Below are 14,237 nucleotides of genomic sequence, written 5' to 3' on the forward strand. Positions count from 1 at the left end.
TTTGGAGGATCCTGTATCGTTTGAGGAGTACCTGTGAATCAAAAATAAAAAGATTATATTTCTAGAGGTCAAAATTTTGGTAAATGTATTTGATCTGAAGAGCTATTTGGGCTTAAAGTTGCGCCTTGTTTGTGCTTACGCCACAAAAGCTTTGCATGTTCAACATACATCCAATGATGATTGAGAGCAGACATTTATCAGGTTGCTTTTTGTGCACGCAGCATTAACTGCAGTGCTCAACAGAGCTCGCCCAGAGAATAATAATAAGCTTCTGTCTCAGCACACTTTTTGTGTGTGTGCGCGCGAGCGCGCCAGACATTCACGTACCCTGTCTCGTCCCATCTTAAAAAGAACCCGCAATTTGTTCAGCACACTTGACGTGATTGCCGTTTTGATCAAAATCCAATTGGCAACGAGACAGCAGAGGGAGGAAGAGAGCGAGCAAGGAAGGAGAAAGTGCTCAAAACAAGCTTGAGAACGACAACAAACAAAAAGCCCAGACGTTCCTGCTGCAGAATGCTGATGAGATCCTCCATGTTTGCCCTTTAACTCTCGACCTAGTTTTCCAACTACAGTTCCTTACTTGAGATGAAGCTGTGAATCAGACCAGATGCTGTATATAGGCATGTAGTGGGTTCCAGTTATCACTCATTTTACTCACTCTCCACGTTCGGTATGGCTGCACACCAAAGTAAGATCCAGTACACTAATAAGAGGTATTCCTAATATTGATTTTGTCTTATTTAGTTATACAATTAAAAGATTTAGGTAGGATTCACAGCAATAATAAACACATCAAAACATACTTAGTACAATATTTGATCACGGACAAAAATAGGCCATCATAAAAATGTTGTTATAGTTCAGTGCAAATGTGTGCATGACTTTTTTGACCACAACAGAGCAAAATTTGCTATAGTAAGTCGTATGTCTTTGATTTTCATCATAGTTTTTTCTATTGTCTTTTTATCAAGGCGATGACAAAACGTTGCCGTCGGCTCCCACGTTGCTCATGCTGTCCACCGAAGGAGTGCTCTGCCCTTTTGCGCTGCTTAACCTCAACGCCGGGGTCAAGCAGCTGATTTCACCTTGCGCCGCCCTCACAGCTGAGGGCGAGAGACTCCCCAAGCCAGGTGAGTACACTAATTAAACCAGTTGAGAGTTCCACAGTGCGGCTCTTGATAGCTGAATAGCATGCCTTGTAAAGTAACATAACTGTAAACTTGCTAAAGGACTCAAAATACATGCAATAGTGTTCACTGATGTTGTGATGTGCCTCAACAGGTACCTATTGCGTATTTTCTTGAATACTGGGAGCTCAGTATAGCGTCCCTTTTTTCCCCCCCCTGCGTTCAGCGAGGCATAGCAACACGCATCACTGTCTTGAATGTAACTCTGGCAAATTAAAACACTTAACATTTAACGTTGTCTTTTTTTGTAGGTGCTTTAATAGCCCAGCCCCCCAAAACCGCTGCCCCCGTCCCCTCTGCCCTGCCCGCCTTCTCAAACATTACTGCGACTTCATCTGCTCCCTCCTTCAGCATTCTGCCCACTGCCACCACCTCCGCATCCTCAGGCTTCTCCTTTGCTATACCCTCCGCCAGCAGCAACTCTGCTCCTCCCGCCTTCTCCCTCGGGTCAGCTGCACCTTTCGGCTCCGGGGCCTCGGGCTTCTCTTTTTCCGCCAAGCCTCCCTCCGAAACTCCCTCGGCCCCTTCTGCGTTTTCTTTTAGCACCCCTTCAAATAAGGTCACAACCCCGACACCACCAAGCCTTGTGACTCCCTCGTTACCTACGGTCAAACAAAATTTGAATGACAGGTAAGACTCTTTCTCGAATACCTTGGTGCATACACTATATTGAGAGGTATGTATTTTAACAGCTGCTTCTACCTTTTCAAAGATTTTCAGCTCTAGATGCTGCAGCAGCATCCACGCCATCTTTCTCCTTCGCGACGTCCTTACCCAAAAATGGCAGCATCAGCCAAAGCGTCCCTGCCCTCGCCTTAGCCACTGCCAAGCCAGCGGCAGTGTCAAGTGAGCACAATTCCTGTTTTCATCAAGAAGTTCCACTTCTCATCGCCTGGATTGTGATCTGTTTTTCCCTACTTTTAATTCCAGCTCCTGTGCGTCCTATCCAAAGCAACACACCAACTCCAGTGGTCCAAAAACCAGCACCAGCTCATCAAGGCCGCATCCAGACACCCCAGGTCCAATTTTATGTTATTAGTAATTACCTTAGTTTACTTTCTGTACTGTATATGAGGCTACAATTTACTGTGATTACAATATCCTATAAAGTTTCATCTCTATAGTACCTGGCATAAGGCAACATGTATAAAGTGTTGTTTACTCTTACCACTGCTCTGTTAATAATGTTTTATGGCATGACTATTTGACTGGCCACAGAGTTCAGTTCAAAACTTGGGAGACACATTTTTGCAACACATTTCTAAATATACTGGAGTGCCCCTGTTGTACAGAGAAACTTAAACACATTGGCAGATCTTTGTATGGACATTTTATCCCTGCTAGCAAACATTGAAAACTGGGGTCCAAACTTGTAATCTACATAACTGAGGCGTTCCTCAAGGCACCCCTTCAAGTCTTCTCCTTTTTCGCAGTTAGACATTTTCTGCGGAATGGGATTTATGTAACTAAGGTGTTGCTGTAGCTTTTTCACTACATATGTAGTCAGTAGTCATTTGTTCAACTATTGAGCAATAGAGTTCCTAGAGGTTCATCTTAGGACCTCTTTTTAATCATTTGGACAAGCTGGGGTGGAGCATCCTAGACGATAGAAATTTAGCCGACGATACAGCTTTGAATAGTACCGTTATATCGTGATAATGCATGCTGATGACACATTCCAGCTGTGTCCTGCAAACTTGACATCGTCAAGTGAAAGAATGCGTCCTCAACGCCATGTACTATTCTTGCTAGCAGCTAACATCCCTCCATAGTGCACAGCCCAATCCTCGCCTACATTGCTTCAAATAAAAGTATGTTTTTTTACAAGTATCATCCCAAGAGGAGGAATAACGAACTCAACATGCTACACTATACACCATAGGAGGATAAGATAACCGCATGCTAGAGCTCTTGAATGTAGATAAAGGTGGGCCGGTCAATACAAATATATCATTATATGGACGGTACTACAGTGGTTAGATAAATATTTTTTACTATCAAAAAATATTTTCCCATTGTTAACAAACTCGTTGAAATAAGTTATTGGACACAGAGTAAACACCAAAAGATTTAAAACGGAGCCAACAGTAGGAAATTGTAAAAACAAACAACAAAATTGCATCTTGCGTTTTTGTCTGATCAAAAATACAATCATTTAATGAGCTTGACTATTTCAAGTGTCAGTATCAGCATTGATATGAACAGTACTGTTCCTGGAAGTTGGAACTACTTGGTATTTATTTGATCTATACCCAAATTTGTACTATCGCCCAAAACTAATGTAAAGTATTAAACCACAGAAGGATACTCAAAGTTTTTATTATATTTTAACAGAAGTGTAGATGGAACATGTTTTGAAATGGTTCTGTTATAATTTACATTCCAAATAATTTATTGTGGTATATATCGTTACTGCAGGAGGCTGCAATATAGATTTTAGGCCGTATCGCCCATTTCTAATTTTGGCTATTCAACTAGTCGCACATGAGTTCAGTTCCAAAAACTTGTGAGAGAAGCATATTTTTGAAGGATATTGTTAAAAACATTAAAGTGCTGTCATAGAAATGACCTTTGAATAGCTTTATTGCAGAAGGTCCTGAAAACCAGCAGAGCGCTCCTGTAACTGACAAAATACATGGGCCAAAATTGAATGTCTACTGTGGAAGACGCTGGTTATCATGACTATACAAAATAAGACTGATAGTGAAGTCCGTTCCCCTGTCCTTTGCTTTTTAGAAATGTGTCCCCCAAAACAATTTACTTTTAATATCCCTGTTTTAGGGTATTTAATTATGTATATTTTATCCCAAAAGTATTGTACCTGTACTTTGCGCTATAATAACTTTTCTCTTGTGAAATACTGCCCCTTGGGGTAGCTTTTATGACTTCACACACTTGTAACTTTTCAGCTTCTGCACACTATTGAGTTGTAATTTAGCATTAAATTGGGGTACTTTATCACTTCCTGTTACAGGCGGCTGTTGGCGTGAAGGTCGTGGAGAAACAGGCTCAGCCAAAGAAAGAGTCCGATCCCATTATGACGGGCATACTGGAGGAGGTTAGCTCCACTTGACTCTGATTAGAGAACTTATCAACAAGGACTTTGGTGTAAGCATGTCTTTTTCAATGCCTTCAGATTTCACACTTCCAAAAGGAGCTAGAGGATTTAAAAACGCGAAGCTCGACAGCGGACTTCAAAGTCGGAACCAACGAGGAGATGAAGGAGCTGAGGACTGAGTCAGAAGAGCTTAACATTTTCAGCCTGGAGATCAAAGAAACAACAGAGGTAACACCTGTTGTGTGTTGTTTACATATAACCCGAAACCAATGCCAAATCTGTACTTTTTTAATGACGGTTCTTACATGGTGCCGAACCGCAGATCAAGCGCTGAAATATGCTCATGTAAAATAATGAACGACAGGGTGCCTCTTTTATGAAATTTACGCAAACGTTTTCCTAGCCGTCTCCTACTCCATCACTGTTAAGAACCTAATGTCAAATTTACAAATTTTGTCCCACTGGCTCCTGTTTTGGGTCTTGTCTCGAAAGACAAGTGATGCAGGGTTTGAATCCCGGTCAGAGTCAAGTTAGGGAGGTTTCTACATTTGTTTTAATGCTGTTAAAAATGTTGTTTTGTACGGAGCCCTTAAAGGGACATGGAGGGGAAAAAAATGTTTTGCAAGATCTCGTAATACTTTTTATGAAAAAAGCAAAGTTTACATGCATTTAAAAAAAGCTGTGTTATTGGTAATTGATATTAACTTTAAAAAAAAAAAAAAGTATTATAATGTTTTGTTCTATTTCTATAATCATTATTATTGTACGATGTAACACAGGCTGTACACCAGTTGCAGCTGCTGGTCAAGTGGGGTAAGCTAATATTCAGCTATTGTCTAAACATGAATATAGTCTCTAATAACAGATAAAAGATATAAAGATGCTAGATTTCACAAAGAAAAATGTTATAACTTAAAAAAAATGTAAAATGCTCCATTACAGCAGGGATAATGGAATAAAAATTGAAAAATGCAGTGGTTTATATTTCAAGATTCTAATTTGCTCATTGTGCTGTCAATCAAAAAGGGTTTTAGCCTTAGACAGATCATTCAATCAACCGACGTCCTGGCTAGCCGAGGCCACGCCCACACCACATTCACTTCTAAAGATGCTCTACTTCCATGGGCGGGACAAGGCTGAGCAGCATTTATCCAATGACTGTCTCGTTTGGTTGCAGTGGAACAACTCACTCTATGCTCCGAATGAATGAGTAGAAAGTCACGTCAGCTGCCGCCAAAGTAGCTAATTCTGAACAAATGTTGAACGCATTCTACTACCTATTTAGTCAATAAAATGTAAACACAAAAGTAAATATTTGACCACTTTTTTATTATTTAAGAGGAAGCTGAATTTCCCAGTCTTAGTGCAATCGCCGCTGCAGTCTCCAATCCCAGTAGGTCTCGTAGGTGAACAGCCTATGGCATGGTAGAACAAACCCGGTAAGGGAAGTCAGCAAGAAACATCCATAACTTAAGGACAAGGATTGGCTCTAAGGGCTGCGTCAGTCTAGTTGGAGTTCAAAGCGGGGCTGTGCGCCTGCCGTGGTTGGAGAAGCCGCCGCCCCACTGCCCAAGCCGCCAGCTGCCAGAGGCAAGGTGCACATGTTCAGTCCATCAGCTTTGCGTGTGTTATCAAGTCTGCACGTGTTTTAGTACACACAAACAAGCTGCATTTGTATAGTACACAGCTTCTAAAACTCAGAGCGCATCCTTCTTATAGTCAGGCTCAAAAAATAAAGTCCTGGATCATCATTTGTGCCAAAGTAGTCTTGATGGCTCTCATGAAGTCTGTCATGATTAGTACTTGTTGTTGTTGAAGGTAAAAGCGAACGTTGTGATGTGTTTGAAGTTAATATGCCGCTGTAAGCTTAAAATTAGCAAAATATGTAAATATTACATGTTACACTTACATTACATGTATACACACAGCATGTACAAACCCCGTTTCCATATGAGTTGGGAAATTGTGTTAGATGTAAATATAAACGGAATACAATGATTTGCAAATCATTTTCAACCCATATTCAGTTGGCGTGGCGCAGTTGGGAGAGTGGCCGTGCCAGCAACCTGAGGGTTCCTGGTTCAATCCCCACCTTCTACCAACCTCGTCACGTCCGTTGTGTCCTTGAGCAAGACACTTCACCCTTGCTCCTGATGGGTCGTGGTTAGGGCCTTGCATGGCAGCTCCCGCCATCAGTGTGTGAATGTGTGTGTGAATGGGTGAATGTGGAAATAGTGTCAAAGCGCTTTGAGTACCTTGAAGGTAGAAAAGCGCTATATAAGTATAACCCATTTACCATTTCAGTTGAATATGCTACAAAGACAACATATTTGATGTTCAAACTGATTAACTTTTTTTTTTTGCAAATCATTAACTTTAGAATTTGATGCCAGCAACACGTGACAAAGAAGTTGGGAAAGGTGGCAATAAATACTGATAAAGTTGAGTAATGCTCATCAAACACTTATTTGGAACATCCAACAGGTGAACAGGCAAATTGGGAACAGGTGGGTGCCATGATTGGGTATAATAGTAGATTCCATGAAATGCTCAGTCATTCACAAACAATGAGGGGGCGAGGGTCACCACTTTGTCAACAAATGCGTGAGCAAATTGTTGAACAGTTTAAGAAAAACCTTTCTCAACCAGCTATTGCAAGGAATTTAGGGATTTCACCATCTACGGTCTGTTATTTCATCAAAGGGCTCAGAGAATCTGGAGAAATCACTGCACGTAAGCAGCTAAGCCCGTGACCTTCGATCACTCAGGCTGTACTGCATCAACAAGCGACATCGGTGTGTAAAGGATATCACCACATGGGCTCAGGAACACTTCAGAAACCCACTGTCAGTAACTACAGTTGGTCGCTACATCTGTTAGTGCAAGTTAAAACTCTCCTACGCAAGGCGAAAACCGTTTTATCAACAACACCCAGACACGCAGTCGGCTTCGCTGGGCCTGAGCTCATCTAAGATGGACTGATACAAAGTGGAAAAGTGTTCTGTGGTCTGACGAGTCCACATTTCAAATAGTTTTTGGAAACTGGACCAAAGAGGAAAAGAACCATCCGGATTGTTATAGGCGCAAAGTTGGAAAGCCAGCATCTGTGATGGTATGGGGGTGTATTAGTGCCCAAGACATGGGTAACTTACACATCTGTGAAGGCGCCATTAATGCTGAAAGGTACATACAGGTTTTGGAGCAACATATGTTGCCATCCAAGCAACGTTACCATGGACGCCCCTGCTTATTTCAGCAAGACAATGCCAAGCCAAGTGTTACATCAACGTGGCTTCATAGTAAAAGAGTGCGGGTACTAGACTGGCCTGCCTGTAGTCCAGACCTGTCTCCCATTGAAAATGTGTGGCGCATTATGAACCCTAAAATACCACAACGGAGACCCCCGGACTGTTGAACAATTTAAGCTGTACATCAAGCAAGAATGGGAAAGAATTCCACCTGAGAAGCTTAAAAAATGTGTCTCCTCAGTTCCCAAACGTTTACTGAGTGTTGTTAAAAGGAAAGGCCATGTAACACAGTGGTGAACATGCCCTTTCCCAACTACTTTGGCACGTGTTGCAGCCATGAAATTCTAAGTTAATTATTTGCAAAAAAAATATATAGTTTGAGTTTGAACATCAAATATCTTGTCTTTGTAGTGCATTCAATAGAATATGGGTTGAAAAGGATTTTGCAAATCATTGTATTCCGTTTATATTTACATCGAACACAATTTCCCAACTCATATGGAAACGGGGTTTGTATATAAAACGTTGATGGTGGTTTTTGCAGGTTTTTTAGAGCGATTTATAAGTGGAATAAAGCGCTATTGATAGCTGACTATTGCTAACAATTATATATAAGTTAGAATGCATAGAAAAAGGAAAAACATGTGTTCTTGTCTTACATAAAGATTGTGAATGATAGGCAAAATTATCCCCAAACAGGGCAGTTCCCTTGTCTTAGGTGCTGTTTGAAAATGCTCTTGATTGCTAATGCATCTTCTCCAGTCTCTGCATGGCGACATTGGCGCCATGAAGACCACCATGCTGGAGGGCTTTGCTGGAGCGGAAGAAGCCAGGTCCCAGACTGAGATCACCAGGCAACGCAATTACAGACAATTGCTCTACAAAAGACCTCTGGACCCGCGTAGTGAGGAGCAGCTCAAGGTAAAACACCCACTAGTCATCCTGGGTAAATAAAACATTGCTCTGCAACTCTGACCATTTTACTTACTGTATAGGAGATTCGTAGGCTTTATCAGTATGTTACGTTTGCCGTGGAGGATGTCAACTGTGTTCTGGATGTGGAATGGGAGAAGAGCTTGGAGAGAAAGAAGAAAAAGAAGTACGTACAACCCTACTTGAGCGAGCTCTGTATGGTCTTTTGAATGAATTTGTGTGTTTATAGGCACATGGTGGTGCCCGGCCGGGAAGGTTTGTTCAACACTCTGGCCAACAATCTGTATATCATCAACCAGCAGAAGAACAGACTGGACCAGCTGGTCAGTGAGCTGACCTCCTTGCACCTCTATAACAAGATGGACACTCCCAATGCAAGTCATAACTCTACTGCAGCAACATCAGCAGGGTAGGTGTTGGTTAAGGTAAAAGGATGTGGGACAAAACTGTCGAATTGGTGCCTTAAAGTTGTTTTTGTCTTTCAGCAGTATGGAAAAGGAGCTCAACAGCTTAAGGGAGGCCCTCTTGAAGGCCAAACTGGACACCACCCCTTCTCAGGCCAAAAGCCCATCTCCAGGTATTAGGATTTGTATACCATAAATGTTGTCACTATAGCTGGGTTGTCAGTTTACTGCCAGTGGGGATAATTGGAAGCAGGTGGAAAATTGGAGAGAAGCTGTCAGTTGCCAAAATGAGAAGGTTCATCATCAAAAACATGTCATTTTTCACTCTATTGATGTGGAGTGCACAAGAAAGTGGAAAGGAAAATATAATTCATTAACAGTTGATTTGCACATTGCACAGCATTAATGTTACTGATAAGGTCATTGTAAAAAGATTTGTAGAAATTGTAGAAAGCTCACTATTTTGCATGTATTGTTTTGTATGCCTCACTGATAGTGTTCTGGTAGGCGTTGTGGGGTCGTAGTCTGTTCAGCGGTCCTTGAACTCACAGTAAAAATACCTCCGCTTTGTATTTCTCTGTGTATAGATTGATCACTCTGTTCTAAGCACAGCTTTTAGGTTCAATGTACACAATTGAATATCTTAGTTGCTCATACATTAGGTGTTTACTGCATATTGGTTTAGATTAGGGTATGTCCTTTCTTAATAGGGAAAGACGTTAATGCCTGTTGTATTCATGTTAGCATTTAGGGACCGCATTTAAAATTAGATGCTGAATTTAAGGGGCTATCCCAAATAAATAAAAATTAAGCTAGTGGCAGTCAGTCCGTTAGTTTATCAAAGTGCAGTCGATAATCACTGTTCTTCGATGATTTTATTTTAAAACATTAGTACAAACAGTCAGAAGTTTTACCGCGGTTATAAATACCATTTATCGTTGCATTGCGAAGAGCAACCAACATTTTAAAGTGCATGTAGAGGTATATAAAGCTTCTTAATGTTGACTACTAATGATACTTCAAATGCAACTACTGATTACTTGTGGAATTGAACAAAACAATTCAGGAGGTTGCTTACAGCCACAGCTCTTAAAGTGACTGTTTGCAACCTTTGGCCGTGTTTGCAACCTTTGGCCGCTGCCTGGAGGTCACTGATTTTTAGAGGTGTTCTGGTTTTGAGCACATAACTACAGCCTACGTAAGAAAAGTTAGTTGTCAGCTATCATTGAATGTATAGTAAATCGCAACAACATGACTGCAAATTAGTTATAGTAATTGCATCTCAGGGACGGCTTTTGCAATTGTGCATGCACTCCCGACGTGTGCTTATGTACGAGTAGGGATGATGTTCGAAACCGGTTCTCCCGGTTGTTCGAAAAGAAAAGAACCGATTCCATGGACTCTAATCCCTTTTTGAGAACCGGTTCCCGTTATCGAAGCCACTATAGTAAAGAAAAAGAGTTGGTTCTTTATTCGAATCCCTGGGAACGAATCCCTTCCCACAGGAAATGCCCTGTGGGACGGCAATGTTATGCCCATTTGATTGTAGACTCTTACTGACACCTTGTGGCGATATGAAAATACTACGCGTCATTAGTTTGGGCACCTCCGGGTTGGCGACGTCTGTTCAGTTCATGAGACAAATGAGAAGTAGACAAGTTGTGTTAGCTCTTACAAGCCTTGGAAAAGATACGTCTGTAAGTAAACTGTTTAACCTGTTTATGTAACTCAATATTAAGGTGGAAAGTGATTAAATTTGATACTAAGATGTTTACTGAAAAACGATTTTTGTGCCCTGTTTCAATGGATGTTTTGAGGACTTAAAAGGGCTGCCAGTCGTGTATTTCCACCATCGAAATAGTTTCGACACTCAGAAGTATTTGTTTGATGATAGTACTATATATTTGTGTGAAGCTAATATTTACATATTGTGTATTAAATGTCAGTATGTTAATTGAATCACATAGCTTATATATTTGTCATTGTGTGTATTTCAGTTTAAAAAAAAATTAAAATAACAGTCCAGTGCAAGACAAAAGTAAAGATAGGAAAAGACAAAGCAAGATCAACAACAATAAATAGCCTAAATGGATTAATCTGCTTTGGAACTTTATTAGACGTCTTGGATTGTTTGTTAGCTGTCTGCCTGTGTGTGTAGTTAGTATGTTCCAATAGCAGCAGAAGTGCACTTTTTGGAGAGCTGTATTATTTTCAGTTTTGTGACCAAGGGGCTGATTTTATTTAACATTATATTATTATTTATACACCTATAGTGATCACAGAGACAGGTTTTTTTTGTGGTACTGTATATATTTGTTTTTCTGAAAAATCCCACTTAATATACTTTGGGTAACAACAGTCAATATTTATTAATTGTATTTTTTTAGGGGGGTAACAGTCAATATTTATTTATTTATTTTATTTTATTTTTTTCTTATAAAATAAAAGTGAGCTTTTGTTAAACCAAATATTGTGTTTTTTTCATATACAACAACCTATCTGAATTCGATAATGGGCTTGAACTCGATAATTTCTTATCAAACATCATCCCTATGTACGAGACAGCCATGTAAACGCCAGCTTTTTTCCCTGGGTCTGATGAACAATTTATTTTTTCAGTGTAATTCGTAAACTCCGGCTGTGGTTTGCTTTTGTGCAGAAACCCTTGGAGACTTGGCAATTAATTGATCAAAGGCATTAAATAGAGCATTTACTGTATATGTTGTAAAATTGACAAAGGAAGAGCTCACAATATGCATTTTATCTTCCAGTCAAGATATCACCAGTAAAACAGTCCCAGCTGCGCAATTTCCTCTCCAAGGGCCACATGCCTCCTGTTCGATCAACTGCACCAGGTACTGCTAAAAAAATATATATACTAAACCTTATTGATGACTCTAGCTCACCTTTCTTTACTTTCCTCAAGCCAATTTGTCTCGTTCTGCCTTCCTGTCGCCAAAATACTACGAGGATTTGGATGACATGAGCTCCACATCTTCCCTGTCGCCGTCAATGGAGCCTCCTCACCTGCCTCGCTTGGAGCTGGAGGAAGAGGAGGAACTGCAGCCAGAGCGCCTCCCCATGGCTGCCGCCCCCCCTGCGTTCCCTCGCCACCCTACCGTAGTGAGGACCACATCCATCCAGCCGGGCTTCGGCTCCATCCAGTCTACACCTTTAAGCAAAATACAGGCTGTGCCAGGCATGGGCTTCAGACTTAGCCCGATTCCCAGCCCTGGTAAGTCAATTTAACACTGCGGGTCCACATGTATATTTAAAAAAAAAAAAAAAGCTTAAAATCTACATTTTAACCCTATCATTTCAGTTCCAACCAATAAGATCATCCTCAGTGGAGCTGACAGCACCGCTCTTGCCACAAAAACAGTCAAACACGGCGCCCCCCCGGTCGAGAGGACTGTACCTGTCACCATCCCGGCCCAACAAGCTGCAGCCACCGCTGCCATGCGCAGGCTGATGGCCAATCAGAAGACGGGTAAGACAAAACATGCTCTTGTCTAACCTACGAACACTTAAATAACAAAATATTGTGTAGTTAGGTTTGAAAATGATCAATGTCAAGGATTATCATTTTCCGTATGTTGCATACACAAAATTACATCTCATCCTGAGCAATAACAACAGTGCAAGATGATATAACCAAGATTAATAAGAATATAATATATATAAATATATTTAAATCTTTTTTTTACGTTCTGTGGTGTGCGTGGGCAGTTTGAAGAGCAGAGCAGGGATAATAGCCCTGTTGTGCAAAACAATAATGTCCACTGTAGGGATGTAACTGTCACTAAATTGTATAATGATAAACCGCGGTAATATTTCAGAAGGTTAGTAATACCGTTAAAAAATTTTATTACCAAAAAACCCTCATTTAATGCATTTTAGGCAACACCGCTTACCTCCTGAAAACAGAGTCACAGAAGTGCCGGCGCATTAACGCTTGGCTTGAAACATGGCTGAAAGCAGCTACACAGACTTGACTTCGTAGAAAAACTCTTGCGTTTAACTTCCTTTCTCCTCGCTTCATTTCCGTGGAGTCTCGGTGTGGGTTCAAGACCGCGCTGCTGCTTTTAGATAACTACAGGAGTGGACAATATTGGAGACAGACGCATTTGTCCTACGCTAAAAGTATACCGTGGCAAAGATGTTGCTTTAATTTTCTTAACACAGCGTCCTGCTGTGTTTGAGAGTTAAGGACGTTAGGAATAAGGCGATGTGTCGGGAACGTTGCCACAACTTGTTTATGAAGTCTTGCCGTTTGTTTATTGTGATGTTCACTCGTCCTTTATTTAGCTAGCTATTTTTTCAGTGTTCCAATAACATCAATACCAGCTAAAATGTTTTGTCATCTTTTCTAATTGAACGCAGGCTGGGAAGATTGTGTATTCGAAGTGAGAGGTTTCACTCCTGTTTATTTTTGTTGGCTAAACTGTTGCACTGAAACACACTGCGTTGTTGAAGAATAATGCTTGTTTATTAGACTTTATCTTCATTGGCCAAACAGCCTTGTTTTATATTGATATCAAAAAGTATACACCATGTTGTGGATTTGTTCATTTCACAAAGTTACTTTATAAAAGCATTCATGTGACATAGCACTTTGTTAATGCTTTATGGTGTATAATTAATTCCTATACGACATATTTCTGCTCAAACTCTTTAATAGATTTGTCCCAATACAGCATGTACATTTACACGTAAATGTGCATAACTTGAAAAAAGACTTCTCTCTATTAAAATATAAACATAGAGATAAAGGCATCATGTAATGTGAAAAGGGTGACATTCACACCGCGACCCAACACTGTTTTACCTAACATAATGAATAATCCTTATTAATAATCGTGATTTCACTACTGATAAAAAATAATCTTAATTATTAATTTGGCCATAATCGTACAACCCTATGTATAAGACTAGATCTCATATATGAACACTATTTTTATTTATATGGACAAAAGTGCCATCTTGCAAAATTCTTACATTTGTTTTTATTTGTTTATCTCTTATGTCCACAATATGCTATCTTGCACAATTTTCACATTTATTTTTCCTTAATTATGTTATTATTGTGTTTCTGCCATATTACTTTGTTTATAATGCCTGTGTTGTTTTCATATGCACATTCAATTTCTACTTGAGGTCCAAGTACAGTGTTCTTATCTATCGTAATGGTTCTTGTTCAAAGGAAATCATTTTGAATGTGTTGGGTATTTTTTTTTAAATAAAACTTGGTTAAAATATTTCAGTATACTTTTTAAAATTCTTAAGTACATTTCAAAATAATAATAACCGTGATAATTTTGATCAAAATAAGACCTTTTCATACCGTGAAATCCCCAGTCCACTGCAGAGAATGATGTTGAATAATGATATTGAAGAACTTTTT

General features: G+C 40.1%; 1 protein-coding gene across 3 annotated transcripts in view; it reads left to right on the forward strand.

Moving 5' to 3' along the window:
* Nucleotides 1–14,237, forward strand: part of nup214 (nucleoporin 214) — a 54,150-nt gene that overhangs the window by 22,337 nt on the left and 17,576 nt on the right. For 2 of the 3 annotated variants that reach the window (XM_062031036.1, XM_062031038.1), the window contains exons 11-23: nt 975–1,133; nt 1,442–1,820; nt 1,903–2,036; nt 2,121–2,209; nt 4,165–4,248; nt 4,327–4,476; nt 8,259–8,417; nt 8,492–8,595; nt 8,659–8,838; nt 8,915–9,006; nt 11,605–11,688; nt 11,760–12,068; nt 12,156–12,323. In XM_062031036.1, coding sequence (XP_061887020.1) covers nt 975–1,133; nt 1,442–1,820; nt 1,903–2,036; nt 2,121–2,209; nt 4,165–4,248; nt 4,327–4,476; nt 8,259–8,417; nt 8,492–8,595; nt 8,659–8,838; nt 8,915–9,006; nt 11,605–11,688; nt 11,760–12,068; nt 12,156–12,323 — 2,091 coding nt within the window. The remainder of the gene's footprint in view (nt 1–974; nt 1,134–1,441; nt 1,821–1,902; nt 2,037–2,120; nt 2,210–4,164; nt 4,249–4,326; nt 4,477–8,258; nt 8,418–8,491; nt 8,596–8,658; nt 8,839–8,914; nt 9,007–11,604; nt 11,689–11,759; nt 12,069–12,155; nt 12,324–14,237) is intronic. The other variant, XM_062031037.1, reaches the window with a different exon arrangement.

This window comes from Entelurus aequoreus, linkage group LG21 (assembly GCF_033978785.1).
Source record: "Entelurus aequoreus isolate RoL-2023_Sb linkage group LG21, RoL_Eaeq_v1.1, whole genome shotgun sequence".
In the NCBI taxonomy this organism is placed as follows: Eukaryota; Metazoa; Chordata; class Actinopteri; order Syngnathiformes; family Syngnathidae; genus Entelurus; species Entelurus aequoreus.